This window comes from Peromyscus maniculatus, chromosome 14 (assembly GCF_049852395.1).
Source record: "Peromyscus maniculatus bairdii isolate BWxNUB_F1_BW_parent chromosome 14, HU_Pman_BW_mat_3.1, whole genome shotgun sequence".
NCBI lineage: Eukaryota > Metazoa > Chordata > Mammalia > Rodentia > Cricetidae > Peromyscus > Peromyscus maniculatus.
Window position 1 is genome coordinate 71,713,890 of NC_134865.1, and position 18,862 is coordinate 71,732,751.

Below are 18,862 nucleotides of genomic sequence, written 5' to 3' on the forward strand. Positions count from 1 at the left end.
TAGGAAAAGGCCACAGGATAGTTTGAAATCATATCTTAGCCTTCCATGAGGTGGTAGGTGTATCTTTCATGAAATTCAATGGTATAAGAGAGTTGAACTCATGAAGAGACTCACCTTTCCAGCAGCCATCAGAGACAGAGCAAACTGGTACCAGAGGTGGAACTCCTCAAAGGCAAACTTCATGGCTCTTTCCAAGCACTGGTTGGAAAGAAAAAAACAACATCTCCACACTGAGAACTGTAATGGCAGACAGTGTGAGTTTGCGCCCATAGTAGTTAAGTCTGCCCACTCCACTAACCTTGAATGCCTAGAACTCTCCACCTTCCAGGCATTCGCCCACCATGCGGAGCATGACGCCAGAGGCTACAACAGTTCCCAGCTGGCTAGACACATGAACAGTTGTGCTCTGGGAAGAGATGGAGGCTGGCACACAAGCATCCCAACCACAAGGCCCAAACTGACAAGTGTCCATGGAAGTGACCAAAGGCTTCAAGAGGGGCATCTACAAGAACGGCCACTGAACTGGGCCAGGGTGATGAGAAAAAGAACCTAGTTTGGAGACAGGAATGGTACTTTAGGAGGAGGGGCAAAGACTGCCTGAGTTTGGCCATGGCAAGCCCAGTGAGTCCAATTTGGACGAACAGATCACTAGGAGGCAGGGTTGGAGCCAAGTCATCTTTGAGATGTCAGCTGCTTTTCCAGGTTATTTTTTCTTTTCTTCTGTCCCCTGAGATCTCCTGCCACCATAATTGTGGATTAATGAACGGCTTTCATTCTCCTACCCCTGCCTGGCACCACTGTGGAAGCCAAGGGCACACTCAGGCTTCTTGGCTTCTCCAGTGCTGGCCAGGCTGCTGTGGCACACAATTCACAAACTGCCCTCTTGGGTAGCCAGGTCGCAGCAGGAAGCATGACATAACCACCTCACTGGAGCAGGTGAGGTAGAAGACGATGGAGGCTAGGAAATAGAATGTTCTAGGGGCTTCCAAGTCCACAAATACGTCCAAGTTAGAGCCAGAAAGGGCAGGCCCCCACAGGAGGATGGTGGGCACCATTTCTCCTGAAGGGGAAGGGAGGAAGAGTGAGAGAAGAAACTGAGGTGAAGACTCTGGGGAGAGGGCATGGAAGCATGTCACCACTCAGTCTCAGGAAGAGGGCAACAGAAACAGGACAGGCCGCTGCTGGAGCTAACAAAGCCCTGGCTCCATGAAGATACTGTGGAGCACACGGGAGGACAGCAGTCCTTAGGGCCAGCGAGGCCTGGGGCCAGAGGAGGACAAAAAGGTGCGGGTGAGGAAGGAAGGGAAGACTCGCTAGTGGCGCCCAGGCGGGAGGATGCAGAGAGGCTACTTCATTATGTTCTTATTTCCTCACGGAGGCAAATGACCAGAGCAGATCTTCAACAAGGAGGGCCAGGCAGACAGAGAGGAAACCGAGGGAACACACCAGGCCCCAGAAGACACAGGAGCATCAGGCTCCTGGAATCAATGTGGCTCAGCTGCCAGGCCGTCCTGTGATGAGGCAGGTGCCTCAGGGGAAAGGGGGCCCAAGAGGGCTGCCTGCCCAGCCCACTGCTTTCCCTGTCAAGGTGGAGTGAGGTGGCTGTGGAGATAAAATGAACTAACAGAGCCCAGAGAGGTAAAGCAAGGCAAAGGAAAGCTTGGACAGCCAGGAACCCCCTCAGACTGCTCATGTCAAGGTCACCTTAGACTGGCCTGGGTGTGCCATGACAGCTACAGCACCCCATGCTGGTTTTCTCTGCAGAGCTCTGGAACAGAAAATGGTGGAATTCTCACAGCTAAAGGACAGAGCGGAGGGCAGGGAGCAGGAACTAAGAGGCTCATGGAGGGGCCGACACACAAACGCAGGACATAACACACAATAAAACAAAATGGGGAGGTTGGAGAGTGGAGAAGAAAATTCGAGCAATCTTAGAGGCTGGATCCCTGAAGCCATTAAACACTGAGATCTTTACAATCTGCAGAATTTCCAAGAAACTTCACTGATTCCGTGACAGCCAGCCAAATGGTACATTTCCGACCCACCTTTAACAAGCACTCAGCTCGCCAAGGACTCAGGCAAGTCATGCATTTCCTCTACAATGACTATCCTCTCTCTCAGAACTATAGCAACCCACATCCCATGATAAGCCATGGAGGAATCATGAGAGAGTTATAAAGGCTGAGGACGTACTTCAAAAGGGTTGGGATGCAACTCACTGATGCGTACTTGCCCAGCATAAGCAAGGCCCTGGGCTCTACCCTAAGTACCGGAAACACACACATACCAAACAAACACCTAAGAACTTTTAGCCAGGTGTGGTGGTGCATGTCTGTAACCTTAGTACTCAGGAGGCCGAGGCAGGAGGCCAGCATGTACGACACAGTGAGACCCTGTCTCAAAAAAGCAAGGAGAGTAGCTGAAGAGATGGCTTAGAGGTTAAGAGCACTGGCTGTTCTTCCAGAGGACCTGGGTTTGGTTCCTGGCACCCATATGGCAGCTTACAATAGTCTGTAGGGCTCTGACCCCCTCTTCTGGTCTCCCTGGCTACCAGATATGCACGTGGTGCACAAACATACATGCAGGTAAAACACACATACATACAAAATGAAATTTTAAAAAAAAGCACACAGAGAGAGAGAGAGGGAGAGAGAGAGAGAGAGAGAGAGAGAGAGAGAGAGAGAGAGAGAGAGAGAGAGAGAGAGAATGAATGTGCAAACCAACACTGCTAAACTAACCTCACCCCAGATCAGAGGTGTGTGCATTCTGTGTCACAGCTGTGCCCTGCCTTCCTGTGGGCTCCTGGCATCTCTGCTACACAGCCCAAGCACACCAGCTCTGAAAATGTCCGAACAGCTCCAAAACTTGGAGGCAAGGCACAGTGTTTGAGTACCTAGCCAAGGCCTCCCTTATGTTCTCGGAAACGTTCAGATACACACCTCTAAGAACTTAGGTCACCCAAAGCTCCATTATAAGAAGAGACTTGTGTTGTGACTGGAGACACTTGATACCCACAGTCTTTCTCCTAGCTGGGATAGGTGCTCACCCCAATTGTTTGGTGAGCCTTTTAAGGAGCCCCGAACACAGCTGTATGTGGCAGAGTGAAGGTGGCCAGTTTCAATGTTTGTACTGAGGTTGGTGAGAGGCTGTCTGCTGACAACATAAAGTAAAGAACACGCATATTTCAGCAGTGTTTCTAGAGGAAACTCATGACACTGATTCTACTGATGACAGCAGACTTTTCAGAAGGCAGCAGGTGTCGGTGCAGAGGTGGCAGGACGGGACAAAACTGCAGGAAGCTGGAGCACGCAGACCTGGCTTAGCAGGAGGACTGGTGAGCGGCTCTGTAGAGAAGACACCAGCTCTGAGAACCGATGGCCCAGGCTCGATCACCACACCCCTCTCTAGCCACAGGGCTATTCGTGAGGCAGAGGCGGGGCATGGGCAGTGCATGGGCAGTGCTCCCAAGGGTGTCTGGCAGGGTGAGCAGCAATCCTGCAGTTGAGACAGCGGCTGCAGCTGCTTTTGTGACACAGTGTGGCAGCAGATCCTGTGGGTTCTGACCTGAAGCAGGAAAGTCCCTGGGAACGGGAGAGTGGCAGGAGCCAGAGTGGAAAGTGGCTACTGAGAGCGAGACCCTGGCCCCTTTTACTTCCGATGTCAGAGGAAGGGCAGTGAGGCTTGGGGAGGGCTGTGGGTCAGATGTAAGCAGCACCGTGGACACCTCTGAATCATCTCCACAGTTAGGAGACGGACGTAGCAGCAGTAGGATGGCTTCCCAGGATGGACAGGTGACAATCGCCAGATGCCATGGATAGGTGGCAGTAGATCCCTTAGAGGCTAAAGGGCATCATCATGTGGGTGGTAGTCAGCATGTCACTTGCAAACTTACTTCCTGCTCGAGCAAGGCCTTTGCCTTTCTCTTACTTTGGCTTTTCATATGAAGCCATCTTTGAAGGGTTCCGGGAACGAGCTGCTCTTCTGGCATAAGAAAGGGATTTAGCAATTACCTTCCTTGTACATAAAGCCCAATTACACCAACTGGGCGGGTGCAGTGACAGCTGCATAATACTGCAGGCCGCGAGAAGCCAGGGCCTATTCTGGGAACTCAAGAATGAGACTCAGCGTCCGAGGCCCATGGGGGAAGGGCTAGAAATAAATAATCGGATACCTTGTGCACTCCATCTGAAGCCCAAAGCTGATAGCCATCACTGCTAAGAGAACAGCACCACCCAAGCTCTCTTCCTTTTCCTTGTGGACAGTTCTCACTGCGGAGAGCCTCAGGGCGCGTCACCTAGGAGGATGCTATTTCTTGCACTGTATGTATTTATTGAGTCGATTATTAAATGTCATTAATGTAACTCTTTACAATTATGTAATAACACATTTAAAAATTACTATGGCAGATGAATGACACATTGCTTCTTTTAGCAGGGAAAACTTACCTAAGTTATTTAGCCATCTGAGGCCCTGTTTCAGACATACAGAATACCTATCATAGGGTGTGCAGACGTCCTCAAGGTAACCTGGTCCTATCCTTACTTTACAAATGTGGGGATAAAGACCCAGAGAGCCAACAAGACCCGTAGGGTCACACAGTGGCAGAGCGGAATCAGAACTCAGGTCTTATGATGCTCTTATTTCTAAATTATTAAAGCTAAAAGTACAAATTAAAATGGAGTTTGAGCAATCTGCTTCAGAGGAGGAATGGTCCAAGAAAAAGCTGCTAAAAGTTACGTTTACAGGACTCGAAGTAACAAACAAAAGCCTCCCCTCCTGATGTGTGGGAAAACACACACAAAGTCAAAGCTCGCTCAAGTTTCCTCCCCCTTATTTTGGAAATAAAATACAGGATACGCTTGCCCCACCCCCCTGCCTTTTTTTTTTTTTTTTTTTTTTTTTTTTATGCTTTCAAACAGTAAGCCTGCTCTAGGCAGAGGATCACCAAGTTTTGGAAAATGCCTCTGGCCACAGTGAGAATAGAAATTGGGGTATTTTCAGTGGTCCCTGACGGCATCCTCTGACAGTCAACCTTCTCCACTTTATGAGGCAGCTTGACCAAGTGTTCATGGGGTGAGTACAGGAGCCGTGGGTTCCTACTCAAAGCCAACGCCTCTGCTCTGTGGCCTGTGTATTTCCTCCTCCTCCTCCTCCTCAGCTGCCTGTCCCCTTCTGACCTGGCCGGGGACACCAAGTTTGAACCTTTAGACTGTGGCTGCAGCTTCACCTCAGTGTGGATGCAAGGACTATGGAGAGAAGTTCGGAGCCCAGAGTGTGGCGGGCCAGTGGCATTCAGGCCTGTGGGGTACTGTCTACAAAGCAAATGTACATCACAAGCCTAAATGAAGGAGCAAATATAAAGAGAGCGGGGCCCAATCTACCAGCTGTCTCTGAAGGAGAGCCACAGACAAAGAGAAAGCACTGAGGACTGCAGCGAACTCTGGAGACACAGAGATGAAGCGGAGGTGATTAAACCATACCTGAGCGAGGACCCGTCCTTCTTGATGCTTATTTGCATAAGGCCAAAAACATACAGGCCAGTGGAACACTATGAAGACCACAGATGGCTAGTATGGCTTCTGCCAGAGTGGTGAGTCCATTCAATAAGGGAAAGAATAATCTCTTCAATGAAAAGTATTGAATTTTGTGATTTCCACACTCAAACAATAGCCTTTGCGATGGTTAGTTCAGATTGTCCCCTTGTTGCAATCTAGAATCATCTGAGAGAAGGGCCTCTGAGGCTGTCTGTGGGGGATTCACTTCACTACATCAACTGAGGTGGGAAGACCCACCTGACTGTCATTCCCTGGACTTTTGCACCATGGAATGTTCAGGACTAGAGAAAGGGGCGGAGCACTGGCATGCATACATTAATCCCCTGCTCTCCTCTCTCCACTATGGCTATCATGTGACCAGTTCTCTCAGGGCCCCGGTGCTGTGGCTTTATAACCTGTAATTATAAACCCTCCCTCCCTTGCGCTGCTTTGGCCAGGGTATTTTATCACAGCAACAGAAAAACAAACTAAAACATTCTATACAAAATTCACCCAGAGTAGCTCAACAGCCCTAAGTACAGGAGTAAAACTCAAAAACCGATTGGGGGAGATGAGAGGGTACACGATCATGATTTTGGATTTGGCACTGAACCAATAGATCCTTAGAAAGACACCAAAGCTTAAGCAGCAGAAGAAAATGCACGAGGCTTAGTTAGAATCCAAACCTTGTTCATTAAAGGACACAACTGAGAAAGTGAATAGCAAACATGTAGAATAGGAAAAATATCTGGTAAGAATTTATTATATACTTTAAATCAAGGACAGCTATAACAATTAAAATTGACAATTTAAAGATGGGCACAAGGCATGAATAATCATCCATCCAAAGAAGACATACAACCAGAAATAAGTATACAAAAAGATGTTCTGTGCATTAGGAAATGCAAGTCAAACGTACAACGAAATACCACTTACCACCTACCAGGGTGGCTGTAGTCAAAGAAATGGGTATTGATGAGCACAAGAGAACCAGGGTAGAGTGTGAAATGGGAAGGCCACTGTGAAAAGAAGGTGGCAGTTCCTCAAAAAGTTCAACACAGAATTTTCATATGACTTGGCAGCTCCACCCCTAGAGAACAGGGAAGAGGAACTCAGGAATGCTGGAGTTCTGCTATCACACTGTCAGATACACCTTTACAACAAGGCTGACTTAAGAAGACTAGCTAAGTGAGTAAGCCAGACAGACAGGGTATGGACTGCATGATCTATTTTATGCCGAGTGTTAGAATGTGGTAGTGTTCATGGCATATTCATCATAGCATATTCATCATCAAAAGGTGAAGACAACTAACACATCCAGCCGTAAGTGAAAAGATAAACAAAATGTCACAGATATGTATAGTGGAACATTATCCTGACAAAAAAGAGATGCAGTTCTGATAATATGCTGTCAGATGTACTATCGTAACAAGGCTGAATCTTAAACACATCAGCTCAGCCACACATTAAATGGCATGTGCTACCCGGCCTGTTTATACTAGGTACCTGGAATAGGCAAATTCACAGGCAGAAAGATTGGAGGTTTCCAGGGTGTGTGCGAGTGTGTGTGTGTGTGTGTGTGTGTGTGTGTGTGTGTGTGTGTGTGTGTAAGAAAGGGAAGGGGAACGATTGCTGACTGTGTACAGTTCTATTTGAGGTAAAGGATAAGTTTTCAATAATAACAGTTGCACAACAGTGTGAATGTCATTAAATATTTATGAATTTTGCCTTTCAAATATTAAGACAGCATACTAATTTTTTTAAGAAGAAAATAAATGCAAACAAAACATGAGGCAGTGTACACCTGGAAAAGTGCTTCTCGAAGCTGGAGCACACTAAGGGTTTCCTCTGCTCCCAGTGCTCCCAGGAGCACCAGTATTCTCACCGAGGAGAGGAAAGCATGCTTCACTAAGAAGGTGTCCACTGTGGGGAGATGGAAAGCCCAGCAACTGTACCAGGGGCTGAGATTCTCTGGGGCAGGCTGTCATGCAAAAAATGGCATTAATGGTTCTACCAGGTTGGTTCAGAAAGGTAGACCAGAGTCGAGATCTGTCTAGTGGCTCTGTCCCAAGCAAGGTCCATGTATCCTAAAGCTTCCCAATTCTCACTGAGAGACCCTTAAAACCTTGGTAACACAGTCTGAGAAGAAGCACTCACTGCTCTTCCAGGAGCGTTTATCTCCAAAACCCAAGAAAAGCTGAGTGGACACTGGCTGCCAAGCACTGACCTTTCAGCCCATGAGAACCCGGACTGTGCCCTGTGTATGTCTCAACAGCCTCTACACTGGCACCCTCACACATTGTTGCCTCACTTGGGTACCTAGGGCAAGGCAGGGTGCAGTAAGCCCTGAAGCATCCGAGCTGATGGTGGCCCACTGAGCAGGGTTGGAGGTAGGCAGCATTTCCGCAGTCTCCTGATATCAGAAGTGTTTAGATTGGGGAGGTACAAATGTCCTTTTGGTACAATCATTAGCCATACAGTTCTACCCACAGAACTAGATTTACCATAAACAAATGAATATGAGTTCAAGGGAAAGATTAAAAATATCCCTTCTCTTGTTAAAGCTGCCAGGACTATGTAGGGGGAACACACACCATTTCCAAAAGACCCCATAATATTCTGTCAAAGTGGAATTGTTAATAGTCAGACTTGAGTAACAAACCTCCTTAGCAGCTTGGGTTCATTCTGAAAAACAGAGGAAGCAGGGCTCTTAGCTTTACTTTTAATAGAGGGGTTGTCATGCCAACTAGGGCTGCTGTTTAAATTGAAGGGGGAAAAAAGAAGTGTTCCTTCCTACACAAACTTTTCAGCAGGGCTCACAATTAGTTCTTAAAAAAACATGAAAACTCAGCACTGGAGAGATGGTAAACACGGTGCGCATAGTTAAACTTGTCAGAGAAAGGCCATGACAAACCTCGGTTTCATTCTACCATTCCACTCTTCATGTCCACTAGCAGGGTACACGGCCCAGAAAAAAAATGTTGATGTGGACATATGCCAAGCAAGCTGCTCTCAGAGCCCTGAAAGCAGCCCCCCATCTTGAAAAAGCACTGGGAAAGAATGGTCACAGAGAGAACAGATCTTCAAAGGCTGGGTCTCCACAGTGCTTTCACAACTTATCTGCTGCCTGACGGGGCCAGTGACAGGAGAGGGGACCCACTCACAGCAGAGTCACTGTCCTTTATCATCCTGGTGCCTATGGGCCCAGGTCGGCCAAGGAGAAGAGCCAAAAGGAAGGGAAGCCTCCTCTTGTGGACATGAGGCTGGTTGGGGACAAGAAAAGGCTCAGGGACCAAACCTCTTCCCTCCCAAGGCCTGGTGCAGTGGTGCTCTGAGCACGAAAGGAAGAGGCCACACTGTTTCCAAGGCACACATGGCCAGCTCACTGATCAGTCGGGGCAGGCAACTAAATCCTATTGGAGAGGGGCCAACCCCACCCTACAGAGCTGTTTCCTTCTGTGTGCCCTACAGGCTGCCATGAAGTGTGGAGTTAGCACAGAACACAACACTGACGGACCTGACAGTCAGTCTGGTAAATGAGGTGCCACCAAATAAGCCAACAGCAGGCAGAGGGTAAGTCACCCTTGACCCTCCTGGTCTTCTTCATCTGGAGCAGGATGGGGCAAGTTTTCATCATGCTGCTCAAAATGGCAAGCAACTGAGCCTTTGAATTGCTTACTGTAAATTTTTTCTATTTAGGGGGCGGGTGGGGAAAATTTTTTCTTCTATTTAATATTTTTAGACCAAGGCTGACCACAGAAAACTGAAACCACAGGGCAAAACTGCCAATAACGAGGACTACTGTATTTACCTCCCATCAGGCCTTGATGATCCCAGTCAGATGTAGTGGTTCATCACCTCTAACCCGCACACCCAAACCCCTCACCTAGAACTGGCCTATTCCTAGCTAGGGACCCACAGCTTTGCTCTGCTATCGTCTCTAATTCCATCATCTTTCGTATGTTTCTATGTGAGTGTTATAGCCAGCAAGAAGTCTCACTTGGACCTTGTAGACTCTGCCACTGCCCGTGCCTGGCAGCTCCTGTGTGCACAGTGGGAGAATCAGCAATGTCTAAGCATTCAGCTGCCATTTAATGTGTTCCGGGTGCTGGGTTCCATTCATGAGTTTACATGAATTAACCATTATCTGAGGAGATGGCTCAGTGATAGGAGCACTTGCTTTGCAAGTAAAACCTAGGTTTGGATTCTCAGAACCCACGGAAAAAGCCAGGCATGGCTGTAACTTCAACACTGTGGAGTGGGGAAAGGAGAATCCCAAGATCTTAATGTCCAGCCAGTCCAGCTGAAAGAGAGGTTTCTCATTCATTGAGATCCTATCTCAAAGCAATAGCCTGGAGAGCAACAGAGGAAGACACCTGATGCCCTGTTTTGGCAACTGCATGAGGGTACACCAGCATATTCATGTGCATGCATCACACACACACACACACACACACACACACACACACACACACACACACACACACACAGAGTCACAGGTTGCTCTTCATAAAGATGAATTAATAATGGTCTCTAAGATGCCAGCGGACAGTTAGCTAGCTTAGGACTTCTAGACTCTAAGTGACTGTTACTTTATTTATTTATATGTATTGTTTGATTCTTCAAAGAGCATGCAGAGCAGTTGCTTATGTCAGAAAGAAAACCAGCAAAGTAAGGTTTGTTGTAGGAGGAAAGGAAAAAGAAAAAAGGGAGGGGGGCTTTGAGGATTTCTAAACACGAGAGTGAAATCCATTCATGAACATTAGTGGCAAATCCAGTTGCCCTCACAACAGCACTCATATCAGCCAGAGGTTGAACCGACCCAAGCACTGAGCTCCAAAGCAAGTTGTGATATATTCATATAACAGTTATTACTCATCCATAAAATGCAGTGAGATGTTTGAAACAAGTTATGATGTGTGCAACCTTTAAAACAGCTGTGAGCCAGCAGATGTAGGTGCTGGGAACTGAACCCTGCTCCTCTGCAAGAACAGCAAGCATGTTTAACCGTCTCTCCAGACCTGACTTTCTTTTAAGATAAAATGCTTAGGAATTAAAGGTGACAGTTGCTGCTATGACTTCGGTGTCCGTAAGGGTTCCCTGCAGTGAAAGGCTTAGTGTCCAGGATGGCACTTAGGGAAGATGGTGTGACTGCCAGGCTGTGGGGCCATGATGCAGTTCTCATGTACCTTGTGAGTTCTCAAAGCGGGGGGGGGGGGGGGGGGGGGGGGGGCATGCAATAAAGGAAGCAACCGTGGCCTCTCTCTCCCATCCCTCTGCTCCTGACTTGAGATGTCACCTCTCGTTTGTTCTCAAAGGCTCTCTTGCCATTGCTAGCTGGCGTAAGCCGACAAAGCCAAGCAGTGGCTCTCGCCACAGAGGCTACGTCATAGACTATGAACCTCCAAGGCTGTAGGATCAATGGTCCTCTTTTCATGGGTAGCCTCTGCCAGGAATCCCATTATGGTGCTGCAGAGCTGACTAATACAGCCATACCGTGGTAGGGATGTACTACACAACACTGAATTATATACTTCATAGTATTAGGTTTGATATGAGAACTTTACCTCAATTCAAAAAATGTTCTGTTCCTGTTTTAACTAAAAATCTTGAAAAGGTAGAAGGGTAAATGAGAACAGCAAAAACAAGCCAAATAGATTCAAGAAAAGCCCACTAAATGAGGAAATAGGCAAGCAGGCCATTCTAAGATGCTATCTGAGATGGAGGGAGCACTCTTGCTCAGCAGAGGGTGGCCTAGCTCCATCAGACTGCCTCCCCCAAGGTACCATGGAGCTTTCATCTTTCTAATATGGCATCATACTGTGTTCATTAGAAGATCTGAGTCAATGCAGCTATCGCATTTGTGGAAAAAGCCCCAACCACCTGTAAAAGGTAGGAAAGGCTGTGGCCATGAGTCCAAGGTCTTTATCACAGGACGTAGGTCTTTCTGGGTCAGCCATATGTGCAGGAAGTTCTTGCGGCTTGCCGTGTACCTCTAGACTGGTCGCTGCTAGTGTACAGAGGGCACATCTGTGTACAGATGTGCTAGTGTACAGAGGGCACATCTCACTCAGCTGCATTCCCAACCCTACACAGCCCTTGGTACTGAACAGGTGAGGATACACATATATGCTGAAAACAAATTTTATAATTATATTAATTGATTTGTATTTCTAACAGGCAAAACATGGAGATGGTACCAAGTCCAAAACTCTCCGAGGGACGTACAGGCCAAGGGAACTAAGGGGCCCACAAAGGGGACTGGAAGGCTGAGTGAGAACAGTCCAGCCCAAGCCTAGGCCTGCACTGGGTCCCAGCAGGGCAGGCCATGAATCTGTGGGCACCTGGACACGCCTCTTTATCTTACTGCATTGTGGGGGATTTGGTTTTTCAGAAGGCTGAATAACCATTGCCCTGTATTGTCACCAAACCAAAGACTAAAAACAGAACTGAGCCGCACATGCTCATCTGCTCCCCCAGTTCCTGCCTAATGTGGCGAGGCACCGCAGACTGGAGGGTGAGTCGCGCGCTATCTGATTTCAGCCAATCTGTTACTGTATTTCACTCCCTGTCCTCGTGCCCAGAGGCTGTTGCAATGGGTATAAATTTAGAAAGAGAAAGATAAATAACACAGAAACGTTTATTTTAACAAAATAGGTTGTTTCTGTCCCTCTTTCTCTGTTTTGCTAAAAGAAAGATAAGTTGGTCTCCTGACTTATTTAGCCTCTTCAACATGAAATTTGGTATTCTGGGCAGGATCTTAATAATTCCTAGCCCCGGCTCAGATGAACGAACTCCACATGAAACCAAAACATCACATGTCTGTCCTAAGTGTTCCCTAGTAGAGGGGGTGAGAACATCACGGCCCCTTGCCCAAGACCTGGAATCTACCAGTCCACTTCTGAGTAAGCATAACCTTCTAAACAAAGATAGTGCCTTTCTGGCATGGAATGATTTCTATCAGCCAACCTCATGCTAAGTACCCCGAACGCATGTCATCAGGAGTTCCACAGCCATAGTTTAAATGGAGCTGTTTCCTAAGGAAACTAGTGTCAGGGGTGAGAGAGAGGCTTTGGTTATGATAGCAGTTGTACTGGGAGAGACACTGCTTTGGGAAGCGCTGTCTACCTCCCACTCACAGCCTGCAGGGTCTAGTCTACTAACAGTAAAAAGCTTGCCATCAATTCCATCAACAAACTAACCGCTTAGCCCAATCATAGGAGAGCAAAGCTCTATAACTAGTCCAAGGACACATGCCACTGGCAGAAGGGGACAAAGGACCAGGTTTAATGGCCCTTCTCCAAGTCATCTTGACTGGAAACATGGCCCTCACCCCACCCCAACCTGGAAAACAGCCAGCCTTATTAGCTGTACCTCTGACAGCATCTCATACTGGCCTCTTCTTCCGAGAGCAATGGTCAGTAAATCATAGACCACAGACGCGCTTTGCAGGCTGATGAGGCGGTCACTCTTGTGCTCAGGAATCCTGCTCAGCACAGCATCTCGGTTGGCCTGGAGATGACATAGAAGAGAGAAGCAGATGGTAAGCCAGCCTACACTCCACTATTGCCATGTGGCATAGATGCCACCTAGGCTCTCCTGCTCCACAGCACAGGTGTGAGTAACAGACCTGTCACCTCAAGTCATATATCCAAAATCTCCAGAGTACCGCAGACACAGACTATGATTTGACTCAACATGGAAGGCCAGATGTGAACCTCTCAGCAGGTGTTTGGAGGAAGCCCTGAGAGGCTGGGCAAAGCAGAGAGCTTGCCTGGGCCTTGGCCCACAGCAGGGCTGCGCAGCTACAGCATCCTCCAAGTGAGGCTCCCTGCTGTGTCTTTCTGTGATCTGGCTTCTAGTCTATGTTGAGGACCAGGAGAGCATTCCCAGCTCTGCACTGAATGCTGTCATCAAGCTCCATGGTCCCATGGAGGTGATCAAACCTTCCCTCACTCATTGAGTGACACACAGATCCCTGGATGACATCTCCATGGGAACAGACCTCAAAGACTAATTTAGTCTTCTAAAGGGAAGCACACAACAGATGTACGAGACAAAAAGCAAGCAATTTTCACTTTGCCACAGAGGACTCAGGAGAACATTGGCCAATTTCACATCTCCATTGCTTAGTACAGAAACCCATCAGAACAGCCAAGTTTCCCCAGGTCATCTACCAAAAAGCAAATGCTCCTCATACCAACATGTTTTCATTGCTTCTAAAATTTAATTTCTCCATAGATTCCTCCAGATACACCATACAGACTAGATCCTTGATAGTTATCTCATTTTTTTTCTTTCCCCCAATAGGGAGTTCTAAATCACTAAAGTTAGATTTCTGCCTGCTTCTCCCACCCCCAGATCTGCTAATGAACAGGTCTCCACTCCCATCTGTCTGAGCAACAGCAAAAGGCCTGCACAGTACCCCAGTAAGAATGGCACATGAGGTTCTGGGGTCACTTGTCCCCCAGGTTGATGTTTAATCTTCCTGTCTGACATTCGGAAAGGTCACGCACACACCTTCCCTCTTGCTAATGAGGCAAAATGCCTTCTTTTTGTGTGTGTCCAAGGCATTTAGTTTCAGCCACCCATCAGAACTTACTCACTTGAAAACTCCTGGCTTTTAAATGTCAAAGCCAAATGAGACTATATAAAACAGGCCGCTTCCTACAAAGTGAGTCATCTCTTATGAAAACAAGCCTGCTTTTGAAGATTTCATTCTAAGTTTTCTTTACGCAGCTCCTTTGGAGCCCAACAAAAGACACTCTGAAGGAAGGAGGGCCTGTTGTATTTATTTGCTATAAATGTTCTATACTGAGACCAATGCCTGGAAGAAAACAAAACAAAATTGACAGATACTATGTAGGAGAGTTTTCAAGTTATTCCTAATATGTTCTCTTTTTCAGAAAGCACTGCTACCTTTTGAGAGCTATAGTTTAGAACTTTGGGCAGATCCACCAGCAAGTGCCCAGAACTCTGACTTGCTGAGGTACTGCAGACATACTTCTCCAGGAGAACAGGATCTGCTAGGCAGTGAGAAGTGTTACACTTTCAAATGACTTCTTGTAGGTGGAGAGATGCTGAAGAAATTTAGGCTTCTAAGTTAAAGTCAGAACTAATAAAGAATATAATTTTTCCAGACATCCAAAGAACAAGGCAGTTCCTACTTTATTCTGAAATTGAGCACATAATTTTCTGTCCTAAAAATGAAAAATCAAAGTGCCAAAGGACATTGGGGGGAAAAAAGCCCCCTAAGGGTAACTTCATGTAGAAGAGGTTTACAGAGTCATGGCGTTTTGGTTGGGAAACTATGACTTCACTGGATTTCACTGTCCCCTGAAGAGATGGTTCCAGAAACTGAATACCACGGAGGCGAGCCTGACTGCCTAGAGGGGTCTCAGCACTGACTAGCCATGCTTCTATCACTTCCATGAAGGAGTAGGTGAGCAGAAGATACCACTCCAAAGCATCTATACCACACTAGGACAAGTGCTGTAGACATGTCACCAGCCATGTTTTCCAAATTCCAAATTGGAGCACCTGACCTCACGATTGTCAACAGTAACTCACCAAAAAGCTTGGACACCACAACCAACCACGTTTGCACTAAAGAAATTAACTGCCAAGTTGTGAAGAGTCCAGTACAGCTGGGAGGCCAACATGAGCTGCCTTTACACATCGGTGACAGAGCAGGTGAGTCCTGCTCTCTTGAAAACATGGCCACTGACCCACAGCCAGCATCATCACCCATGTGCTTCCCCTGACACTGCCAAGGCAGAGCAGAGAATATAAATGATACCATCCTGAGTTACAAGCTGATGGTCAAGGAAAGATGAACCCGGGGCAGCCTGCTTCCCAGAGAGGAAGTGAGCCCAATGACATCACCAGCAGCCCAGTAGAAAGCAATGGTAACTCAAGCAGTCTGCTCTTGTGAACACTTTTGGGCCAGTTTGCAGAACAAGAGAATCCCAAGTTTTAACCCGAGGCAAGAGAGTTCCGCATGCTGAAGCCTTAGCCTCTGCTGGCCACCTCTTCCCAGCACACAGCATCTGTCTCCTGGCCCTCTGTCCATAGTTTACCTCAGCATATTTCTTGCCTCCAGTTAAGCACCACATGGAAGGAGGGGGCTTTTCTTGTTTTCCTTATGATTCTTTTCCTCTATGGTCAGCCTGGTGGGCTGAAAGCTCCGAGGAGGGAACCACACAATTTACAGACGGGTGCAGCAAACCAACATACTAGTGTGCCCTCTGCCTTAAGTCCTCATCTGTAAAAAGAGAGAAGTAGACAGGAGGCCCTTTGGGCCTCTAGGAACCTGCTCAAGTGCTAGGCACAAACTATTGGCCTGTGGTAGTTCTAACTACTTCAATGTAGCATCCCCAAGGCTTCAAGCCAGGGCTAGCATCCCTAGTGCTGTATAGAGAAGCCCATCAGACAACTAACATGCAGGTTAGACCAAAAGTCAATGTCCTAGCCAGAACAGCCTGACGAAAGCAGATCTTGGCAGCGGAGGGCATCCCCACAGCCTGAGATTCTGCAGGGTCGGGAGCAGGAGCAGGTGGAGAGAGCAGAGGGCGAGCACCAGGAAGTTCCACCCAGCTCCTCCAGGAAAAGAGAGGTGAATGCACCCACAAGTGACCCATTGCAGCACCGTCTGCACACCCAGTACTCTAAGAGGATGCACAGGGGTTCATGCTGGAGCTGCTCTCCCTGACAAGCGGACTGGACGGATGGGCGATATGCCAGGAGCCCTGCCTGCTGTCGGAGGAGAACTCCAGGTGACCAGGGACTCAGAGGCATCCCTCTTTCCCTCCTCTTAGGCATTCCTTCTGGAAATTTTTCCCTAGACCAAAAGTCATCCTAGTGAGGGAATGGCCACCACAAGAAAGGGATTCTCAGGACGGGGGAAAGAACAATGAAAATCACATTCCACTTACCATAGATTCACTAATGAGCAGTAACAGCAGCGCCTCTTCAGTATTTTCTTGAGGACAAAAAATGCTGCATAAAGAAAACCAACTTTGGTATACGGCAATTTTGAAATAACAAGAGATACACCACTACAAGCAGAGTGCAATGCTAAAAGCGTCTCCATTTTTATATAGAATCCATGAAAAACACTGTATAATTTGGACACTTGAATTAGCTTGCTTATTTCTCTGGCAAACTGTGGAATTAATACATTTCTGCTACACATTTTAATGGCTAGCCGACGGGTGAGAGGAAATGGTAAAAACCTAAGTTAAAAGCCCAAATAACGTATGCACCTATTACAGAGGCAGAAAGGAAAATCAGTCCAGAGCAACGAGGTGAACAACAGGGTGCTTGCTTAGAGTGCCGTTACACGGAGAACGGAGAACGTGTTTCAGTAGACAGCACCCCTCTTGCCGGCCTCCCGCTCACCGCTCTGTCATTGGGTCATTCTGACAAAACCAAGAGCAGCTGCCGGGACTGCACGGTCATTCTAGTACCCAAAGGACTTAGGGAGCTAGCCTAACCTCGACACACGTTTCACTCTGGGGCAGCATGCAAGAGCTGTCTTGTTAATCTATCTCTTGGTAGTTGGCTGAACTCTAAAATCTTGGATTAAAAGAAAAAGCTTTTAAGCTCAGTGTTGCTGAGGATTAGGAAACAAGAAAAACCCAAACATAACCCAATCCTCATTCTTATATCCTCTTGTTTGGTTCTGTGAGCACTTTTCAGGCTATGTAGCCACCTTCCCCCACCCCGTCCTCTGGAGTAGAATTCTGCATGTTATCACCAACTGGGACAAACTCAACTTTCCCCCAAGAATTGAAAAGGAGTTTATAATAAATAAAAATAAACTTGGTTAAAAAAAACCAAACACTGCCTATTCTGAAGATGACTAAATAAGGACTAAATTTATACCTTCCTTCCTAGGAACAACATAACAATCATTTAATTGAGATTTCCTCTCCAAAAGAAAAAAAAAAAGGCAAAATCCCACGTTTTCCAGATAATTATAAATCCTTGTTCTCTTTGAAGCATCAGTAATGTTTTTACTGCACCAGAGAACCTTGGAAGTGATACAGAAAGTACAGTGCCTGGTGCAGAACTCTGCCTGTGGGGATCTCTAACCCAGGGCCATGCAGGGTTCCAGCGAGGCTAGCCTGCGGATGGGCAGTGGGATGGGCCCAGAGCCCAAGTTTCTTTGGGGAGTCAGCTTGTGGTAAACTGGGTTTTTCAGAAAACAGAGCACTTATTATTCCCTGATATCCTGGCCGTGCTTACATGCAATTGGGACCTTGTAAATAAAGCAGTAGCTGGAACCATTTTTCTAATGGCTAGCTAGTCCTGCATTGTTCAGACTAATTGAAAAGAGAGAGCCCAAGCCGTGCTAATTATGACTTAACACCAGCCAATTCAGTCCATGGATAATCTCCAAATTCCATTTGAGCCATCTAGTCTGCTTAAATGCTAGGTTGGGTTATTTTTACCAGAGTTGCTAACAAGCAGTGAATTAACTGCATCTAATTCCACTTCCTGGGCCCTCCCTGTAGGGCAGGTGGATGGGCATTGGGAAGCTCCAGGCAGGGCTGGGGGCAAAAGGTGGAAGAAGCAGAGAAACTGCAGAATGCAGGCCTAAAAACCATACTGGAATGTTCTTCAGTGAAGCCTTCCTGAGACCCATTTCTGGCCACTTCTTCTCTTCCTTGCTTATGCAAGATAGAGCCCAAGGTAGGCAATCAAAATTATCAGGGCCTTCCTTTTGTGATATTTTCTCCTCTGAGACCCAAGTGTCCCAGGAGGACCCTGGAGTGCCCTGGCCTGGAGGGCTAGATCCACAGGGAGTTGCATGAAGGGCAGGGTAAGGGACAAAGGGCACCATCAGACCAAGAGGCCAGCTCCCAAGACCCAGCAGGGAGAGGATGAGGGTGGGAGGTTGGCATGCTCAGCCTAGCCATGTGACCAGCTCCAGGGATGACCTTCAGGCAAGCTGCTCATTTGTTTAGTTTGGATAAATCATCAATGCATCCTGTAGTTTGGTAGGACACAGGAAAGGGGAGTCCTCAAGACACTGACAGTTACCATGTTTTTTCTAGAGCTTCCAGGTAAGTGTTTAGAAAAAAACGGTTCCCCTGCCATATATGTGCATTAGAACAAGTGAAAAAGAAATCAAACCGACCCTATTCAACTGCATTTTAGCGTTCCTGTCACCTGGGGCTTCTGCAATAAGGAAGCAGCTGTATAAAGGCAGTGGCCCCTGAGGAGTCACAGTTACTCTGTGAGGCTGCAGGGGTGGCACTGAGCTCTCTACCCACAGGAAGCTGATTCAACTCCAAGATCTAGCTGAGGGCCCCAGAGAAGGA

At 47.3% G+C, this 18,862-nt stretch overlaps 1 protein-coding gene across 11 annotated transcripts in view; it reads right to left on the bottom strand.

Annotated features, from left to right (window-relative positions):
- Positions 1-18,862, bottom strand: part of Ttc7b (tetratricopeptide repeat domain 7B) — a 213,711-nt gene that overhangs the window by 86,658 nt on the left and 108,191 nt on the right. For all 11 annotated transcript variants that reach the window (XM_076551222.1, XM_076551224.1, XM_076551223.1 and 8 more), the window contains 3 exons: positions 16,469-16,532; positions 12,909-13,046; positions 115-198 (listed from right to left, as the gene is read on the bottom strand). In XM_076551222.1, coding sequence (XP_076407337.1) covers positions 115-198; positions 12,909-13,046; positions 16,469-16,532 — 286 coding nt within the window. The remainder of the gene's footprint in view (positions 1-114; positions 199-12,908; positions 13,047-16,468; positions 16,533-18,862) is intronic.